This window comes from Haematobia irritans, chromosome 2 (genome assembly GCF_050003625.1).
Source record: "Haematobia irritans isolate KBUSLIRL chromosome 2, ASM5000362v1, whole genome shotgun sequence".
Classification (NCBI taxonomy): Eukaryota; Metazoa; Arthropoda; class Insecta; order Diptera; family Muscidae; genus Haematobia; species Haematobia irritans.
Window position 1 is genome coordinate 226,454,845 of NC_134398.1, and position 22,023 is coordinate 226,476,867.

Here is a 22,023-nt window from a genome sequence, read left to right on the forward strand (position 1 = left end):
CAAAAACTGGTAGAAAAAATTATTATGAATGCGTGTATGTAAACAATCAGGTGCTGCGTATGTATACGTAAAAATATTATGACGTTTGGCGATGTTGTCAATTAAATTGCTGAGAAATAAACGCAGAATAGTTCCAAAATAGCTGTTTTCTTCGTTCGAAATCTATTGTCAACACTCTCATTTTTCAACGCGAACGAATGGTTAAGTGAAGTTTAAGGGAGCGATATTGAATTAAGTTGGTTGCTGTTTGTTATTACAAAATAAACATTTTATTTTCCTTGGGCAATTGATCTGCTACTCCTTTGATCCTTTGTATAGTTTCGGAACAAAAATATAATCCGTGTTTGTGTTATAAACCCACACAAATAGTTTTAATAAATAAATTATTTCTTAATTCACATTGCAAATGGCGCCGTGCTATAAACGTCAGTTTTTCAACACGAAAAAACAAAGTATCACAAATGGAAAAAATTTCGCAAATTTTTCGCATTTTTTGGTTTTGTATGGAGTTTCAACGCGAAAACCGAACAGAGTACCGGCCTTTAGCGGCTAAATTCGAACTTAATACTCACCTTAAAATCGAACTTAGTACTCACCTTAAGGGAAGAAAGAGCAATACATAGATCATTTTGCTCTCTAATTTTCTTTAGAACGATGCTCTCGGACGCTCACATTTTTTCCATAAGAAACACGTAGCAAAACTGTCTTATTGGCACACAGCAGGAATTTTCAATGGAGCTGCAAAGCGGGCCAATAACACAGTTTTTGTCATATATTTCCTATGGGAGCAAAATTCGAACAATCGATAACAACGTCTTCCGGAATTATCGTTAGCAAATATAGCAATACATTTCTTATGGGTAGAAGAAATTTCGTTAGAGGTGCATACCGGATTTTATGGAAGAAAATGCAAACAATTAATAACATACTCCTAGAGAAAAAATCATTAGCAAAAGTACTAACGCAATTTTTTCTGACAAATATACTACACATTTCTAATTGGTAGCAAATATTTTGCTAGAGCTACATGTAGGACTTAACAAGCAAAAATCTGCTAAATGGCCAGATGTCTGCTGAAATAGAAGAAAGATATCACTGTGTGCTGACATAAAAATAACTGTTCTTGATTGGTGAGGAATATTCAAATGTAAATCACAATATTACAAAATTTCGATCATCCTCTAAAATAGATTATAAAATATTGACGGCGTTGTCCTTTATTTCGAGTAAAAAATGAAGATTTAGTACATTTTGGCCATACTTGGTGCACAAAATGAAAAGTAAACAAAAAAAACAAATTTTGTTAAATGTGCATTTATTTATTTTCTGTGGAAGATTTTAAACACATTTTTTTATCAAACTTCTCTAGACTTCTAAAATAAAATAAGAAATCAAAGCAATTGGTAATTTTTAATATTTGGATCTTTATTGGTTTTAAATCGATTTCGCTTTATCAATTTTATGACTATTTACGAATGTTGTAAATCAACACTGTTTTACACATTTCATTTTATTTTTTGCTTACTTTTGAATTTTTTTTGTATAAAGTATTTTAGTTCAATTTTATTTAAAAAATTTATGAAAAGTGAAACTAAAAACTAAACCTAGGGGGGGAAATGCATGCTGCGAAATAACGTAAAGCCTATATTTTACAAAAAAAAAAAATACAAACTAAATTTAATAAGGCATATGTTAAGGAGAGTCCACAAAAAAATAATTAATGGTATCCAGGGTACTCTCGTTGATAAGAGTAGAGTGAGAATACAATGAAATCTTATGACATATGAGTTAATACGATTTAAATGGGATTTTAATTTATTTTAGCAATAACATTTGATTTTAGTAGATTTTTTAAAGAAACAAATCTATATAAAATTTTAAGGCATTTATATTCAACAAATTTTAAACAAAACAAATAGCAACTTATTATGCGAATTATGATGATGATAATGAGATGTATATTTTATTATTTTTTTTTTGTAGATTCTTCATGTATGAAGAACATAAAAATACATTTTACAAGCGTTTTAGAGCAGAACATATATGTAGTGAGTAGATTTTAAATTAAATAAATTTATGTACATATTGATCACTTTAACTTTAGCTACCCGTGTAAAAAGTAGGGGATCTAATTAGATATGATTAGATCTCAAAATTGATGACACAAAATTAGATATAATTATATATAATTCCACATATGACTAGATCTAACATCAGATCCAATTATATATAGGGATATATATAATCATATCTAAGACATTAGATCTAGGGCAATATTGAGATCTGATCAGATCTAATTCCATAATAATTAGATATGATTAGATCTTACCATTTTTCGGATCTACTCACATCCACTTGTATCAAATTAGATCTCTTAATTTTTACTCGGGTACGTATCCCAAAATGTAGCATTTTTTCAGGAAAATGACCAAATATGATTTGCTGTTGCCATTGTAAAGTGAACATTATGCACAGTCTGAGAAATCCCATTAATGCACTAAAGTATTAGAAGTATTGCCTGTTTTTTGATACAATTTCATTATTATTTGGACTTTGTCTCTAGGTAAAATTCGTTAGATGGGATGTCGAGGTCTTAAAGTCCGATTAAAAAACTTTAACAAAGCCGATAACACAGTCCATCAGGTTTTTCTTCTTAAGCACAGTGTTCAGCTATACTGAAATATTCGTTTGCATGCAAATAACACAGTTTTACCATGTATTTCTTATAGGAGCAAAATTTAAACAATCGATAATAACGCCCCACGGAATTTTCGTCGGCAAATATAGGAATGCATTTCTCATGGGTAGCGGAAATTTCGTTAGAGGTGCGAACCGGCATGTATGTACAATATACAGCTCTACCAAAAATTTCGTTTACATGTCAATAACACAGTTTCCATGAACACGCTCCTTTCGTTACCATATATAGCAATTTTATCGTTATGCTTAGTACTAAGTTCGTTTCTGCGAAAAACGAATATCTTCATCTATCTGTGTAAATAGGGTTTCAAACCAAGGGATGTTAACTTATTTATGCGAAATAATATGCCAGCCTATTTTTTCGTGCGAAAAATCCAGGGTTGTATAAATATGTGTTTGAAAATGCTCAAAACAAAGATTTCGCATTTATTCCGCGTTAACGTTTTTTTATGGAGTATAACAGTTTTTCGCGCGAAAACGTGATCTTAGTACTAGGCTTTAGCGGAAATTTCGGTAATAACGCTTCAAATATTATGAGAGGGACTGCTATCGACCGTGTTAATTTTTCTACCGTAAAACTGTGTTATCGGTGTGCAATACAAATTTCCGTTACAGGTACGTATCGAGCTGTATGAGAGAACAATGCTAAAATTCTATAACACCCTCATGAACTTTACATTAAGAATGACATGTCCTGCAAAAATTCTATTGCGTGACATTTATATTTATATTGTATGCAAAATGTAAACAGTCGATAACGATGTCTCAAGGTACTGGTTATTAGCGGTACTAATATAAAAACACCTTTTTACTTCAGACAACCATTCTAATACACATAGTACCTGGGGATGATTTCTCTATTAGTGTATAAAAATTTATAATATGTGTTGTTTTTAATATTTTATATACTACCTGTTAAAATTTGGACAGTTTGATTTTCGAATATAAGCAGTAGTCAATAAAAATTTAGTTAGGAATTTTTCTAGGAAAATTTCACTTTTGAAACGCAGCTGTTCGGTCCAATCAATATCCAAACTTTGTGTATGGATATCTTTGTTAAATTTGAAGAAATGTAAAAATAACAAGAATTTTTATGATTATGAGAGAATACAAGAATTTGCATTGACTACTGCTATCCGATATCTCCTTAATAAAAAGTTTTCCTTTTATTGAGATACAAATACATTGTTTTTGTATTAATTTTGTATTTTTTTATTTATCCTTCTTTAATATACGTTTTAAAGATCTCCGGTTTTATTCTTCATTTTTTTTATTATTATTCAAGTAAATGTAGCTAAATAGCTGGGTAATGATGTCATTATAAATTTAAGTCTTCTTTAACTAAAAGTTAAGCTATTTGTTTTTTTTTTCAAGAAATAATCAACAAATTGGGAAAGATTGTTTTTTCTTTAATTTTTTGTTTGTTTTTTGTGTTAAATTAAAAAAATATATGTATTTATAAACTAATAAAATAATAATAACAGCTCGAAATTGCATTGAGTTTACGTGGATCATCTTGTTTCTCTAACTCCATGGTGGTTGGCTATCTATCTCTATGGTTATTAAAGATTAAGGGAACAAACACACCAAACAAATTTAGAAGAAAATCAAGATCAAGTGGACCACAAATATACACAATCATATAATAATAATAAAAAAAAACAGTCAATCAAGCAATTTTTTAAAGAAAAAATCATTATAATTTTATAAAATAAAAAAAAAACATAAGCAAATTTGTTTTAGTAACGTATCATTATCATAATACAGTGTAGAAGTATTGTAGTTCTACATTACAGATATTTCCTTGGGTTTTGTTGTTTTTTAAAGGAATACATATTGTATAGTTACTATTTTTTTATTTAAATGTATGTGTGGTTGTATAATTTGAAAAAAAAAATTACGTATAAGAAAATTAAAATCGTACAAATATATATATATAAAACAAGAATTCAAAAATAACGTCGTTCGATTCAATTCTAATGGGTTGATTTGTTTTTTGGTTGCATCCATTTTGTTACGTTTTAAGTTAAAAATCTTTTTGTTGTTATTGGTTTTTATATAATCTCTCCTTTAGCAAATTTGGACTATTGTTTGAAAAAGAAAAATTGTGTATATATACTCTTCTTGCATATTTGTTCTTTCTCTTTAATTTTTGTATTTAAATATGAGTTGTAGTTGTTTTTGTTTTTTTATATAAATTAATTAGGATTTTATCTTATAAACACAAAAAGTAATTGCAATTGGGTAAAAATTTGCATTTTCTTTACTTCTAACGATGTTAATACAAATTTGTTTATATCATTAAATAATGGTTGCGTTTCATTTTGAATTTTAATTTATTTGTCCTTATCTGTTTCGGCAGCAATAGGCTTCTTATTGCCAATGGGAATGGCTGCTTTGATCCTAGAAAAATTAGAAAAAAAATAAATTAATAAATTTATATAAGCATAATAAATTTATATAATTAACAAATTTATTTATTTAATATGCAATACGACAATTAAATGTATAAATTTATTTACAAGCCTAAAAATTGAAAAGGCGAAAATTCTAATATCTGATTATTTCAATAGGATATTAGGTTAGGTGGCAACCCGATGTATCAGGCTCACTTAGACTACGAGGGCGGTTCGGAAACTTCTTAGCCTATCAATGACAGAGAATAGTTAGTTTTTCAAAAAATATTTTTATTTTTCAATATAATCTCCTGAAACTTCAATACACTTAGTCCAACGCTTTTCTAGCAATTCTATCCCTTGATTAAAATAGTTTTCCTCAAGGTCTTCAAAATAGTGGTTTACAACTGTAATTGCATCTTCATTTGAGGTAAAACGCTTGCCAGCAAGGAATTTTTTAAGACTTGGGAACAAGTAAAAGTCACTGGGAGCTAAATCAGGAGAATAAGGTGGATGATCAAGCAACTCCTGCTTTAATTCGTTGATTCGTTTAGCCATTGTTAAAACCCTCTTGTGCGATGGTGCGTTGTCTCGATGAAAAATTATTTTTTTTTTGTGTGGTAAGCCAGGACGTTTTTCTCGAATTTGTACATTTAATTGATCCAAAAGGTTGCAATAGTACTCTGAATTTATTGTTTTATCCTTTGGCAGATAGTCAATCAATAAAATACCTTTGAAGTCCCAAAAAACCGTTGCCATAACCTTACCAGCCGATGGATTTGTTTTTGCCTTCTTTGGGGCACTTCCTCCAGCTTCAGTCCATTATTTGGATTGTTCTTTTGTCTCTGAAGTATAGTGGTGGATCCATGACTCATTAACAGTTATGAAATGACGCTTAAAATCCATTTTATTTCGCTTAAAACGATCCAAACAAGCTTGAGAAATGTTCATTCTTATGCGTTTTTGATCGACTGTTAACAAATGCGACACCCATCTTGTAGAAAGCTTTTTCATCCGTAGTACTTCATGCAAAATTAAATGGACTCGATCATTTGAGATGCCCATGATATTAGCAATTTCACGCACTTTTATTCGTTGTTGCTGTTTTAGGACGTCCACTACGTGGTCCATCTTCACGACCACGTTTAAATTCAGCAACCCAATTTTTTACTGTTGCATATGAAGGAGCACTTTCACCTAACACATTCTCTATATTATTATGAATTTCTTGTCCCGATAAACCTTTTTTATGTAAATATTTAATGGCAGCACGCATTTCTAATTTTTCCGTTGTAAAAAAATTGCAGATGCGTCTTTTTGAACACCTGTTTCTATATGAAGGAGTTGCCAGATCGAAACAAAATTTAACATGTGTTCATAACAGAGATGGAAGTTTCCAAAACACTTAACTTTTTTCTGTTTCCGAACTGCCCTCGTATTCAGTCCATTGTGATACCACAGTGTGAACTTCTCTCTTATCACTGAGTGCTGTTAAGCTCAATGACAAGGGACCTCCTTTTTATAGCCGAGTCCGAACGGCATTCCACATTACAGTGAAACCACTTAGAGAAACTTTGAAACCCTCAGAAATTCAATAGGATATTGGTTCATCGAAATAAAATGGTGTTTAGGCAACGACATATCGTAGAGACTTACTTTTCGGTAACTTCAGCTACTTTGCTTCTGGCCAAATCCAAATAAGTATCAATGGATTGTTTGTTATTTTCGTAAACCTTGGGCAATGTGAACAAGGAGACAAAGGCTGAAATAAAGAGATCGATATAAATTAGAAAATATTAAAAATACAATGTACGAACAAAAAACGATAATAATTCGCTTTAGAATTAAAAAAAAAACATATGTAAGCAGCTTTGGACCTAACTTCTCTAATGTTTTTGGTTTCAAAAATAAAATTTTAATCCCTATAGAATTTTATCTAACTATATGAAATACTTTCTATATCTGCTATGTATGTAGAGCGTCATGGACTCATTTCAAAAGCTTCTCTATATCTCATGTTCAGGTTTATGAATTTGCAAAACGCAAAATTTGAAACAGCCAATAACTCGGAACCAATCGTTGTTTTGCTAAGAAATTTCCATTTATTTTTTTTGCTATAAGAACTGTGTATAAAAATTAGCGTTTTGTGAATTCGTAAACCAGAACAAGGGATATAGCTAGTACCTCAAAATATTACAGGGATTCTGCTTTGAAATATTGGTCACTATTCAATGACATTTATATAGAATCTGGCATCACTCATTGAGAGCGGAGGAAGATTAGCCACAGATGGTGAACCTCCGCCAGTTTCTCATATTCCGATAAGAACTTAATCGTAGGATAAACCACTGGTTAGTAAAATGTTTGTATGTGATCAGCAAGACATTGAGAAACTACATTAGGGTGTTTGTATCAACAGGGATCCACCATACACTAACCTAACCTAATAGCCCAATCACATATGGTTTGATATCTACTGAAAGTGTATTGGAAATCCTTTTTTAGAAATAACAACTGACAGTTGAAATCCAGTTAGAGTGGATTTTGTGAATGAGGTATAACTTCAAACACCAAAGTTTATAGAAAATATTCATCCATGTTCGGATATCCATTTCAATTCCACTTCCACTATTCACATCAAATCCACGAAGTGAAAATTTGGTGTTCTTAATTCCACGTTTTTTTTTTTTGAACTTTTCTGTAACCAGCTGGGTTGCACAAATCACCCAAAAATTCACTAAGGGCAATCAATCGATTTATTTTAATTTATTATTTTTTTAATTAAAAATGACGCAGTTTTAATAAAACTCATGTATTAAATAGAAAACATTTCAAATTTATTACGCGAGTCCTTTTTTACCGGAAATATACTCATCTTGGACATAATTCAACTTTCACCAAGACTTTTGCAAGTGAATTGATTTCACGAAAATTCCGGTGAAAGTGGATTGCAGGACACGAAAATCGTGGAATTGATTCACATTCACCTGGAAGTGGATTTGGGAACATGGCCAATTAATCTTAGCACCATAGTTACTCGCATTTGAAGTTCTTCATTATAATAAAAATTCCTACATACGTTATACCCTCATATAGCGCAATCGCCTGATTAGAATTCCAGAAGGGTACTTTTAGCTCGCTCAAAATTTGGAGCTTCTTGAAGGCTTATTTTTAAATGATTTTTTTGAAATACTGTATATTAAATTTATTTTAGGCATATTTAGATCCCAAATAAAACAAAAGCTAAATTTGATAGCTTGAGAGTCTTGAAGACGTAAATATTTTCTATACGATTTGTTGTCAAATCATCAAATTTGATTTCTCAAAATTTTCCTTTTTAAGGAACAAAATTTTCAAAATTGGAATGCAGTTAATTCTTTAATAAAATTTTGTAGCACCACTTATGTTTATACAATCGATTCTTTTTGTGAAGAGATGAGACATCCAGACTAGATATTTTTTATGACCAAAAAAACAAGTTGTTCCATTGGAAAATTTTCAATTCGCTATATTCGGAAAATCTACTAAAAGAATTAAAAATTTTAATTCTGAACCCAAAACATAGTAGGTCCAACAGACCTACCTAGCACCTAGATGTCCCTCATATTCATCTATATGTTCTACTATCTAATAATAAATGAAAAAGTTTAGCTTGCAAACAAGTTTAGCTTTAAAAGAAAACGCTGAATATATTTATAGCCAACATTTAAAGTTTGTATACGTTAATTTTTTTGTTAATATTTATAAAATTACTCCATATATGATATTAGACAAATTTAACTTATCAAAAGAAAAAAATATCACATTTAATTGTTGACTATAAATCTTATTCGAAAGTTCATAGATATATTCAAATTTTAATTCACATATTATGAAATTTCAACAATCAATGTTGTAGAAATGAACAAAGGCATTTCAACTCACCCAAAATAACCAATGTCATGCCGTTGAACCATGCTCCAATATAGGTCATTACCCACAAGATAACACCGAATTTAATGGAATCAACTAAATCTTCAACCAAGAATAGTCTTCTCAATTCAGCGGTAAAACCATTTATGTGGGCTACAGCAACACCGGCAATGTTTTGGATTTTCTCTTGTGACAAAGTCAAATCAAATTCCAAATATTCTCTGTAATAGAAAGGTATTAAGATATTAAATAAATGAAATATTTATGTTTATTGAAAAAAATCATCATCAATCGATTATTAAATATTTCGATACAGTGAAACCTCTCAAACTTGAACACTCTCGAAACCGGACACCTACCAAATGTGGGATGCTTGCTGTATTAACACATTAAAATTTACCTTTCAAAGCTGGACACCTCTCAAATGTGGACAAAATGTAGGCGACCGGGGATGTCCAGCTTTCAGAAGCTTCCCATCACAAAGGAATTTAATAATTTGTTCATTTAAAATTTGAAGGTTTCTAAATCGAAATTTCATCTACATATTTAAAATTTAAAAAATAGAGGATGTTTGACGAACTTAGTCCATTAGTCGATTTTAATGATTATCAAAAGTTTGACTAATAGACCTTGGAATATTGAAATTTTAAGAGAAAAGGTCGAAAATTTAGTTTCTACTCTCTATTCCATGTATCGATAGTGATGATTTCATTCCATGTTTGGTATTTTATTAACTTACTTGAAGGGATGTCCATCAGATGTCTTTTGTATGGCTTGCATCACTGATTTGTAAATTCTGAATGCAATTGTGCCGGCCAAAAGTAAAAGTGACAAGTAGGCGAATACACTGATGACGGAAAAGCATGAGATGGCCAAAAGAGTGACAAGACCAGCACCAAAAACGATACCAGATTTCTTCACATCACGCCAATAGATGAGGGACTCCACTAAAATGATAACAAAAAAATATAATTTCGATTAATAAATAAATATAAGTAAAGAGTTTTACAAGGGTAACAAAGATAAATAAGTGAGAAAGTTGATCCACATAATAATACCTAGTTTGTATCAATTTTAGGCAACAAGGTTTGAGATTTGACGCTGATTATTAGGCTATCTTGGAAATACTGATGGAAATCATACTACCTTAAAATATGGGAACCTTATATAAATCAGATTCGTTAAAGATGTATCATAAATAAAATTTGTCTGTGAAGTTTGAAGACTCTCCAATTTAATTTTCTCCAATGTCTCCAATTTAATTTTATCGACTTTTCATATTTGTCAAAATAGGTTTTTGGTTTTGAACAGTACACAGAAAAAATTTTCACGAAAATTTTTCCAATTAAAGTCTTAATTGAGTTTTAAAAAATATTCAATTAAAAACTTAATTGATTCAATAAGTTTTTAAATTGAAATAAAAATCAATCACAAAAATTAAAAATATCAATTAATTTTGTAATTCGATCAATTAATTTTTTAATCGACTTTCAACTAATTTTTTAATTGATACTATCAAATCTGTGATTGGAGACATTTCAATTAAAAATTAATTGGATCAATTAATTTCATGATTGAATCAGAAAAAAATTTTTGTGTGTAGTAATTAATTTAGTTTTTATGTAGGGCTTTGACTTTGACATCAACTATACACACAAAAACAAAGTATTTTTTCTCTTCGATCACGAAATTAATTGATCCAATTAATTTTTAATTGAAATGTCTTCAATCACAGAAATGATAGTATCAATTAAAAAATTAGTTGAAAGTCAATGAAAAAATTAATTGATCCAATTACAAAGTTAATTGATATTATTAATTTTTTTGTGAATGATTTTTGTTTAAATTAAAAAATTTGTTCAAACACAGAAAAAAAATTCACGAAAATTTTTCCAATTAAAATCTTAATTGAGTTTTAAAAAATATTCAATTACAAATTTAATTGAATCAACAAATTGTTTAATTGAAATAAAAATCAATCACACAAATTAATAGTATCAATTAATTTTTTAATTGGATCAATTAATTTTTTTATTGATTGTCAATTAATTTTTTAATTGATACTATCATTTCTGTGATTGAAGACATTTCAATTAAAAAATTAATTGGATCAATTAATTTCGTGATTGAATCAGAAAAATTTTTTTGTGTGAACAATTAAATTTTTAATTGAATATTTTTTTTTAACTAAATTTCGTTTCGATGAGTTTATTTAGACTCCAATTACAATCACTATTGGAAACTGAATCTTTAATATATATTTATTTTTATTTTTTGTATTAATTTGTCTATGGAATAGATCATATCATTATATATCCTTAAAAAATGAAAATGCAATGTAGATTAAAATTTGATTTAAAGTCGAGTTGTTTCCGAAAGCAATATAAATAAATTAAATGTTTTTGAAAACAATTTGGAATTATTGAACATGATTTATGTTCTTCCCATATGTAAAAAAAATTTATACTTGTTTTTTGCTTTCTTTTTAAACAGCTTGAAATGGTGTAGAATATAAGCAACCAGAAATAAATATTTTCATGTTTAGTATAGCATCTACATAAAATTTCCCATATTTGAGGAGAAGTATTATAGACGAAACGTTAAAAAACAACAACAAAATATGAAACAAGAACAAAATGGCACACTTGCCAAAACGGTCAATTTTTACACTCAAATTCATAATTATGCAATCTCTAGAAATATGGCTCATTCAAAAAGAAAAAAAAAAAAATAGTGAAAATATAATAAAAATAAAACAAAATCAAATACAATAAAACAATTGCATTTTGTCAGCCTAACATCTCTATGTTGTGTTTGTATATACACAAAATATTCAAAATTTATTTTACAATTTACAATTAGCAGATAATTATAATTACTTGTTTATTTTTTGTTTCTTTCTTGATTTGTTTCACACTAGTGAGGTTTGTAGAATAATTTCGTTGTAAAACAAATCCCTCGAATTCAAGGAATTGTTGGATGAATAAATTTCGACTGGATATTGAAAATCGAAAATTTTCGTTGTTTGATCACCACCACCAAAAACAAAAAATTCGAAATTCAAACGAAATACTGCGTTGTCGTGTCACTTAGATGACGAACTGAATGAGCGACTATCGCGTCGTATACTTTCGTTGTTGTTCGCTTGGTCGTTGTTACTTTTGTATTAACTTTTAGATTTTTTTTAGTATTTTTGGAAAAGAATTTCCACCCAGAATTTTTCAATATACAAAAAAAAAAGAGCATTGGAGAGAGTATATCCAAAATTCATTCTATAGAAATGTGAAATAAAATTTCTTTTCACAATCTCGTACTCTCTTCTCCATTTTACGGTTCATTGTTCCTGTAAAATATTGCGTGGGCTTTCCATATCGCAAACATTAATTTCAAAATGAATACATTTAGCTATACTCTCTGCACTAGGTGGAACATCATACATATGGGAGAATGAGAACTCGCAAAATGTTTACTACAAACAACAATTTGTTTGTTGTTCATTGGGAAAAGTGATCAATCAAATGACGTGCCACACGAACTTATTTATTTGGCAAATTGGTTTGAATTTGATTGTTTTCAAAATGTGTAGATAAAAAAATCAATATTACTTTGGTTTTTCTTATCTGCTAAAGAATCTTAAGAATGACACAATTTAAATATATTAATTAATTTTGTGTAGAGTTCAGTATTTAAAATTAGTCATGGTTTTTTTATTAATCATGTATAAAACAAAAATTGGACAAAACAACAAGTTAAGTTTGTCTATACAGGGGCTCTCCAAAGAGATGATAATCCAATTAAATTTTCTATGTGGACCCTTTTATAAAAATCAAGGTAAGCACTATAAAATATGTCAGTAGCGTTGACTGACACTACTGATATAAATATTGAATTGAATTGAAAAAAAAATAGAATATGTCAGTACGCATTCACTGAAATATATAATAGGAATAGGACAATACCGTCATAGTTTACCACTGTTTTTTTTTTTTTTTTCAACGACTCACAAAAGAAGGGATTCCAAAATTTAAATTACTTCCTTGAATGAAAAAAAAAAAAAATGAAAACAAGAAAATTTCTTTTCACTCAAATTTTATTTCGCACGAAAGAATACTTGTTTGTGTGTACTTGTAATAGTCAACCACAGCAGCGAATATACTCTGTTTTAATTTGTTCCCCAAATTAACATTTTTGTTTATAACTTTCCCAAATTGCTGCCATAAAAACGCCAATGATGGTTTACGGGTGGGAATTTTGAATGACTCAAAGCTGAATCTATCTACTATCTACTTCATTCATATAAAACATTTGAGATTAAACGGTATTGTTTAATTCAATTCAAATATAAACCACTGACACAAATTCAAAATTGAAAGGGAATTGGAATAGTGATGACTTGTGAGCAAAGATCTTTACTTATGAATATATAATCCAAAGACCGAGCATAGGCAAATTTTAGTGGTGTCGATTGTATATTGAGTTTTAAATCACGTATAATGATAAATGAACAAGTGGAGAATTATCATTTTAACTTTCTAATGAATGCTCTGCGATCAACGTAATACCACCGAATGGTAACATTTCAAAAAACAGGTTTTATGGGGACAAAACTCGGAAGAATATTAAATGAAATGAAAATATGGAAATTGAGAAAAAGGCCTATGATGTGATATTTTGAATACATTATCTACACTCAAAAAATATATATTTTCGGAAGCATGAATAGTTCTTAAATCATGAATTTGATTTTTTTTCGTAACATACACACAAAAATTTTTTTTTCTGATTCAATCACGAAATTAATTGATTCAATTAATTTTTTAATTGAAATGTCTTCAATTACAGAAATGATAGTATCAATTAAAAATTAATTGAAGGCCAATTAAAAAATTAATTGATCCAAATAAAAAATTAATTGACACTATTAATGTTTGTGATTGATTTTTGTTTCAATTAAAAAATTTGTTGAATCAATTAAATTTTTAATTGAATATTTTTTAAAACTCAATTAAAATTTTAATTGAAAAAATTTTCGGAATTTTTTTTCTGTGTAGACGATGTATATCACTGATACATTCAAGTAAAACATAATTTGAATCCAAAGATTACAACCTTCATTCAAGGATTTTAAAATTGATTCCGTTAATGTTGGTTTCTTCAATATCCTCATTATTGTTTTAATTTCAGCTTAATATTATTTGTCGACTAAACTACAAGATTAGCTTATTCAAAACAGAATAAATATGTTTGTCAAATTTATAAGGGAGAATCCCTTTTGACCAAAAGACCGGTTAGATGGACGATCCTTTCGGAACTTTCGGAAAAAAATATTGTCGTGAGGTCAAAGATTTCATGTCTTTAAAATGCGAATGCAAATTTTGCTTAGCGTAGAAGATGCATTTCTCTAATATAAAGATTTTTTCCTTGCCCAAAAGTCGATAAACTTTTCAATGTAGTTGTGTTGTCCTTATAATTAAGTGATTGCACTTAAAAATGGGTATCATAACATGAAAGAAAAAGTTTTTGGGGTATGGTCAACTTGACTTTAATAATTCAGAAAATTTTTTTAAAATCAATGAAATTGTCTTTAAATTTGTTGTCTTTTTGCATCTTGATCACAAAGCAAAAAAATCGTTCAAAAATAGGACATGTTTTTCAACACTTTATTTTAAAGAGGTTTTTACTTGAAACATAGCATAATTTCTACTGGAAGTCGTGTCAGAATTTGGAAAATAAAGTTGTTAACTTAAAGGTCTTTGATAGCATATGAAGAGTCAAGTACACAAAACTCAAATTTTGTGAATTTGTGTCCCTCCTTTAAAGTCGCATGTCTTTGAACTAAGGCTAATTTTCCTTAAAGTAAAGACACACATTTTCGATTTAAAGAACTTGTCCTTAAATTAAATATTGAAACTTTAGGTTTAAGGTAAAAACGCTTCAAATATAGGCCAAGACATATTTTGAGGATTTAGCGTCTTTGGATTAAAGTTTTTTTTTGGAATTAAGAAAACATTTTTTTACTTTGAAGTATACGTTATAATTTGCATTTTTAAACTGGCATTTGTTAGCACGTAAGTATCTTTATTAAAAAACCACGAAAAGAGAATGAAAATTTGATAAATGAGATCTGTATCCTAATTTTAATTTTATTGGCCCTACATTTAAAAATAGGTCGCTAAAAAATTTCTTTATTTTAAAGAAGCCGCATCTTTGGCTCGGAATCAATACCAAAATCTTTAAGGGAAGGTCAAAATCTTTGGATCCAAGTAAACTTTTTTTGAGTGCAAAATTGTTAAAGTAAAGACAAAATCTTTGGAACCAGGCATGTTTTTTTTTTCAGTGTAGTGGAACTATCAACCAAAAATCAAAATAAATTCGTTACTAATTATAAGTGGTTCTTGAACCTCAAGGAAACCATCTTTATAAAATAGAAAATATTATTATTGTATTTGGAATATTAATATTCGTTAAGGATCCTAATCCTAATTTTAATAATTCTATATAGTTCCCCAAATAATGCCTTTATTTTAAAGATGCCGCATCTTTGGCTCGGAATCAATACCAAAACCCCTAAAAGTTAAAATCTTTGGATCCAATTTTTTTTTTGCGTGTGGAGAAAGAAATTTCAAAGATGAGTATTTTAAATTATTAGAAAAATTCTTTAAAGCAAAGATTAATATGTACCTCTAACGGAAGTTTTGGCAGCAAAATGTAAACAATCGATAATAACGGCTCACGGAATTTCAATTAGCAAATATTGCAATGCGTTTCTTATGGGTAGCGGAAATTTCCGATGGAGGTACCGGGCTTACAGAATCACCCATCATTTAGGAACTTAACTGGTAACAATCTTTTAGTAATATTGACCGGCAATTTACTTCTTGTTAACTGACAGTTAAAGCCTAAAAGTGAATACTACTACTGACATAATATGAAAGATAATGCAACAGGACAGGCACAATATTAAGGACAAATTTCTAATATTTGCTTTAACAATTTTTCATTAAATTTAGGACACAAATCTTGCTTTCCTTATTATTTTCCTTTAAATATAGCAAAACATTTTTGGTTGAAAAAGTCATCATAAAATTAAATAAGATATTGAATGTTTGGATTAAAAATCTTCAAATATGGGATCAAGGACTTATATCTATGCTTTACTTATTTTTTTAAGAAACCTCTTTACTTTGAAGTATACTTTGAATTTTTAGTGCATCCCAAAATCGAGAGTGAACATTCCATAAATAAATTCTCTATCCTAATCTTCAGTGTATAGAGCCTAGAATTAAAGCTAGATAACCTCCTAAAAATATTTTTATTTCAAAGGAAGTGCCTCCTAATTAATACCAAAATCCCTAATGTAACGTCAATTTTTTGAAAGTGTTTATTAGGGTTTTACACCAATATTCTACATCAAAGTGGAAAAATATATATGATGACTATTACATTTTAGCATATCTGGGATAGAAACTAATCCAGCGATCAATTTACAAAGACATTTCGTCGATTCAATTTATCGATTCAAAATAGTAATAGTGAAAACATGTGGTTTCAAGGACCGAAACCAAATATATTACCCACACAGAAAATTTTTGTAATCTTCAATTACGAAATTAATTGATTCAATTAATTTTTAATTGAAATGTCTTTAATCACAGAAATGATAGTATTAATCACGAAAGTGAATTAAAAATTTTGTTGGACCAATTCAATTTTTAATTTACTATTAAAAAAAAACAATTAAAATTTGGTGATATTTTTTTCTGTGCACCTTAACGTAGCTCCATGAAAATGGTCCTTACTTTAATTTTTCGTTTTAGTTTATTTTATATGGGGATTTTTGTGATTGAACCAATTTAAATTAAAAATTATTTTGTTAATTTATAGTCGATCAAAATACTTCACAAAAAATGTTATGTTACCATTAATAAAACACACCTATTACACCTATTATTATTCCAAATCGCTATCACGAGTGTATTTTTCCTAGGCCAAAACAACAACAAACTGATAAAATGTCACTTTTCTTTTACGAAAAACAAAAAAAAATCTTAAAAATGATAGACAACAAATATATGTATTATTTGTGTGTGGAGAGAACGAGGAGATGGGTGGTATGGTAGTCTTTTGGCTCTTCAGACCATTCCTATGTGAGATTTGATAACCTTGAATTATTAGCCCGGCCAACAACAATTGTTTGTGACGCGGCAAACTATATAATTGTGATCAAGAAATTCATATTCTGGTATCACCAAGTGTGTGCTTTGTCTCAATGTAGGAATAAAAAAAAAATGAAGAAGCACCTAGCTAAGCACCTCTCGTATGGTCGATCGAAAGCGTGGCATTTTGCTATACAAAAATGCTGTGTTAATAAAATCGTAAGGCGAGAGGAGGAATTATATTGGGTGGTTGGTGGTTGCTAGCTCGTTGATCAATAGCTCGGTCAGCATAGGTGGGTAAATTAAAATGTGGCGTACAACAAAATTGCATACGTCAACGCTTCTCTTCCCCCGAATGGGGAAATTGTATGAGCGAGCGATTATTGTATCGATTTTTAATGCTGTTGTTGTTGTTGTTATTGTTATGGTATTGTATTGAGATCACATTCGTTGGCCGATAATTAAAATGGCCACGTTGACATAAAGGTGTCAAAATTCAGAACAAGTAAAGCGTGGCCACTTTAGAAAAGATTTGATTTATAGACATTTATTGAGTGGGGTATTTTCAAATCACAGCACTGATAACCATTGTATATGAGTATGGGTATATAAAAACTTTGGATTCCTTCCATTGCAATACCCCTCTCAGTACTCAACTATGCTATAGTGGAAGTGAAGGGTAAATGTGTATCCATTGTGCGTGCTGCAAGAATGAGTGGACAGCAACGTAGAGGAAACATTTTCTTTGGTTTAATGAATGGATGAACGATGTTACCTGGTCCTCTCTCGGGCAATTGTTGGCTTGAGGAATTATTGCGTGTAAATTTTCTGCCACCGGCCATTATGTTCAATTATATCTCTAGGATTATGACGTTGGCAACTATGACGACGATATATTATCGGTTTATAGAAAACAGGGACAAGGTTTTTAAAGCACTTTTACACTTTTAGCACACGCGGCTATGTCCAAATAGATTGGCGCCAAGGAACAAAATTACAAGTTTTTTTACGATAATTAATTTAGCGAGGGAGAGTTGTATCACTACTAATGCGTGTTCCGAAGTAATTATGAATGTTTGCTTATAGTAAAAGAAAAAATAATAAAAAGAAATGTAAGCTTCACGTTTGAATCGTAGCGATACTGCAGAACGCTAACGTTTTTCAAGGAATGACGTTTACTGACTAAAGAAATCAAAAATCTAAAACGTTACACCAAAGTAGCTGCTGCGAGAATCAAGCTCCACCACAAGAAGCAGACATCAGAAACTACATGTATGTGACTAGATGGGCCCGCTGCGTTGTTGGAGAATGTAGTAGGTACTACATTCATAATATATGCCCTGAATGTCTGCCGCGTCGCAGCAGACATGGAGTATAAACTTTATTTGGTTTACTTTGCTGTTGTTTGTCTGTTTTATTTTATCTTTTTGTTGTTATTGTATTATTGTTGTCTTTTGTAGGCTTCCTAAGAGGTTGCTATGTACTTTACGCTGTATTGTTGTTTTGTATTAACATTGCAACGTAGCTCCTACACGATCCACGACGATACATCCACACCAACCAAGCCTTAACAAAACAACAACAGAATCAATGTATCAACACTACGATTACTACTACTACTAACATGGATTTGTTGTTATATTCATTTGGGCTCCCCTTTTTGTTGTTTGGGGAGAAAACAAGTTTTGGATTTTGTTGGTTTTTTCTCAAACTAAACAAACAAGTGTGAGAGCGAGAGAGAATGTGAAAGAAATGAGCTTATATGGGTTTTCGTGGGAGATAACGCAACATCAACAATGCGGATCAATATTCTGTAGATATTTTATGAGATTTACACTTGAAATAAAAAAATACATAGAAAAAAAGAATAATGCAACACAGAAAACAAGAGATCACTTAGGGATACTTAAAAATTTTTACAAAATGTATTAGAAAAGTACACAAAAATTAGCTAATACATTAGAGACAAATTAGCTAATACAAAGACAATGCAATTAAATAGTAACATTGGATCGATGTTCGCCTATTTTTCTTGTAAAAACGTACAAGATGTTAAGGATGGGTTTTATTCATTGCTAAATAAAAATTGCCAATAACTATACTTCGGCTTGCAAATTTTTCAATTTTTGGTAGTGACGCAAAAAATGTCCATATTATTGCAGACATAACAATCCCTAATGACTAATTTGCTTACATAAAAAAAAAAACAGTGAACCCACCACGAAGGAATATTTTGGTTAAATTTTGAATATTTTTTAATTTTAGAAAATATTAACTACACTGTCGATATCACAAAAAATAAGTAAATATACCTCCACAAATTCAAGAACAATTTTTTGCCGTAATTATTTTTTTTTACAAATCTTAACAAATTCTGAACTATTTTGTAATATGAACTTAGTAAATTTTTATGCTTCGTTTACGTATAAGTTTTTCCCCTTTCTTAGTTAATTTAACTAACATACACAAAAATTTATTAAAACCAAGGCAACTTTCTCAAATCCAAATAAATCAATGATCCAAAATACAGTAAAATTGTCTTTAGTCCTCTAGAGTGTTTACTATTTTTTGAGTGTATGTGGTATTTCCTTTTCCTAGAAAATATTATTTTTCGACACTTATGATAGAAATATGTCATATATAAGTTTTCGACCCGCCTTAATGTATATGTTCATATTTTATGAAAACAAGTGCTCAAATTTAAATTGAGGCAAGAACGAATAAAACTTTAAAGCCCAAACAAAAAATCCGCTATTATTGAAATTTGTTATTTACTGAATTTCTCTCATTCATAGCAAAAACAGACGTGAATACTTCTATGCATTCTTCATTATAATACTGTTACCGACTCAAATTATTCATGAATAACGTCATTCTCTAGTGCTAACGTAATTTTATTTAAAACTTTAAACATTTCTCTCTCCCTACATATACAACCAACCATCTATTCTCTCATTTAAAAACAACAATTCTTGTCAAATACATTTTCCAAACAATCCCAAAGTGAAGTGCATGCACAATGTGTATTGCAAAAAAATGGTTAAGTAAAAAATCATATTTGACATGGTATAGAATTTGAGTTGGTCGTGTAGCTCGTGGTAAACAACAACGTGTCAGTTTCTTACGAACAACCTCACAGCTATCTTCGTGTGAACGAAATCATGGTAACGACGTTGCTGTATTAAGTGTGTTGTTGGCCATTTTTGGGATTTGACAAACGATTGTTGCTGTCATCAAGTGGAGACCCTATAATGAAACTCTCCACTCAGCTGTGTTATCTACGTTCTACATTGTATATTGGTAGTAGTGGGTGCGGTTTAACTGTATGAGTCATAATGCATGTCATCAATAAGAGAATATTCAATATAGGCTTTACCTAAAGAGAGATTGAATGTGCATAGTTGGGGGGAGTGAAAATGAGCAAAGGTTATGGGAGAATGATGACGTATTTTTTTTTGGGTGTCATTCTATTTTGAACAATAATTCACTTGTGTATATTCGTATTACGTGCATGGAATGAAATTTTACACTTTTAAATAAAAATTATTGTAGGCAATATGAACGATTATAATTACTTTGATGACTGTTCTAACATTGGACATATTCAATAAATATTTTCGGTATAATTAGGTAGCGAGACACTTATAAAAATTTGGTTATATTCAAATTATATACAAGTTATCTAAGTCAAAAAAGCATCAAAATAAAAAATAGAAACATTTTTAAAAAGATCGTAGTAGTATGTGCGTAATAATTTTGCTCTATTAATTAAGTCCGGTATGTGCGTCCATCGAAATTTTTTGTATCCAATAGTGCGTAAACACAATCATATCGGGTGTCGGTAAACGAACACTTGCGTATTTATTATAAAAACTGTAGAATGTGCGGCGGGTAGCAGCATGTCGCCAAATTGAAATCATTAATAATTCCTAAGATGTTGTTTCCACTGAAACTCACTACTAGGCTTTGTTGATGCTTTGTCACGTGACAAAACTGCCTTATCGGCTTGTAATTCATAACCATAGTGATTGCGGGAAGCGAGCTGGCTTATAGGAGAACGAAAATGGCGATCAGCAAACTTACTACTAGACTTTGTTGATGCTTTGCCACGTGGGAAAACTGCCTTATCGGCTTTATCATGAAATTCATAACCATAGTGATTACGGGAAGCGAGCTGGCATATAGAAGAACGAAAATGGCGGTCAGCGCAAATATTTGTTACCATTGCTTGGTGAATGGAAAACAATCCCAAAGTGAAGTGCATGCACAATGTGTATTGCAAAAAAATGGTTAAGTAAAAAATCATATTTGACATGGTATAGAATTTGAGTTGGTCGTGTAGCTCGTGGTAAACAACAACGTGTCAGTTTCTTACGAACAACCTCACAGCTATCTTCGTGTGAACGAAATCATGGTAACGACGTTGCTGTATTAAGTGTGTTGTTGGCCATTTTTGGGATTTGACAAACGATTGTTGCTGTCATCAAGTGGAGACCCTATAATGAAACTCTCCACTCAGCTGTGTTATCTACGTTCTACATTGTATATTGGTAGTAGTGGGTGCGGTTTAACTGTATGAGTCATAATGCATGTCATCAATAAGAGAATATTCAATATAGGCTTTACCTAAAGAGAGATTGAATGTGCATAGTTGGGGGGAGTGAAAATGAGCAAAGGTTATGGGAGAATGATGACGTATTTTTTTTTGGGTGTCATTCTATTTTGAACAATAATTCACTTGTGTATATTCGTATTACGTGCATGGAATGAAATTTTACACTTTTAAATAAAAATTATTGTAGGCAATATGAACGATTATAATTACTTTGATGACTGTTCTAACATTGGACATATTCAAT

The 22,023-nt window shown here is 30.0% G+C and overlaps 1 protein-coding gene across 6 annotated transcripts in view; it reads right to left on the bottom strand.

The window, feature by feature from the left end:
• Positions 1–3,947: 3,947 nt before the first annotated feature.
• Positions 3,948–22,023, bottom strand: part of Rtnl1 (reticulon) — an 86,519-nt gene continuing 68,443 nt past the window's right edge. For 2 of the 6 annotated variants that reach the window (XM_075297681.1, XM_075297680.1), the window contains 4 exons: positions 9,748–9,955; positions 9,021–9,229; positions 6,753–6,858; positions 3,948–5,103 (listed from right to left, as the gene is read on the bottom strand). In XM_075297681.1, coding sequence (XP_075153796.1) covers positions 5,037–5,103; positions 6,753–6,858; positions 9,021–9,229; positions 9,748–9,955 — 590 coding nt within the window. In that variant the 3' untranslated portion in view covers positions 3,948–5,036. Of the gene's footprint in view, positions 5,104–6,752; positions 6,859–9,020; positions 9,230–9,747; positions 9,956–11,887; positions 11,911–17,939; positions 18,316–22,023 lie in introns of those variants that run through there. The other 4 variants (XM_075297682.1, XM_075297683.1, XM_075297684.1 and 1 more) reach the window with 3 other exon arrangements.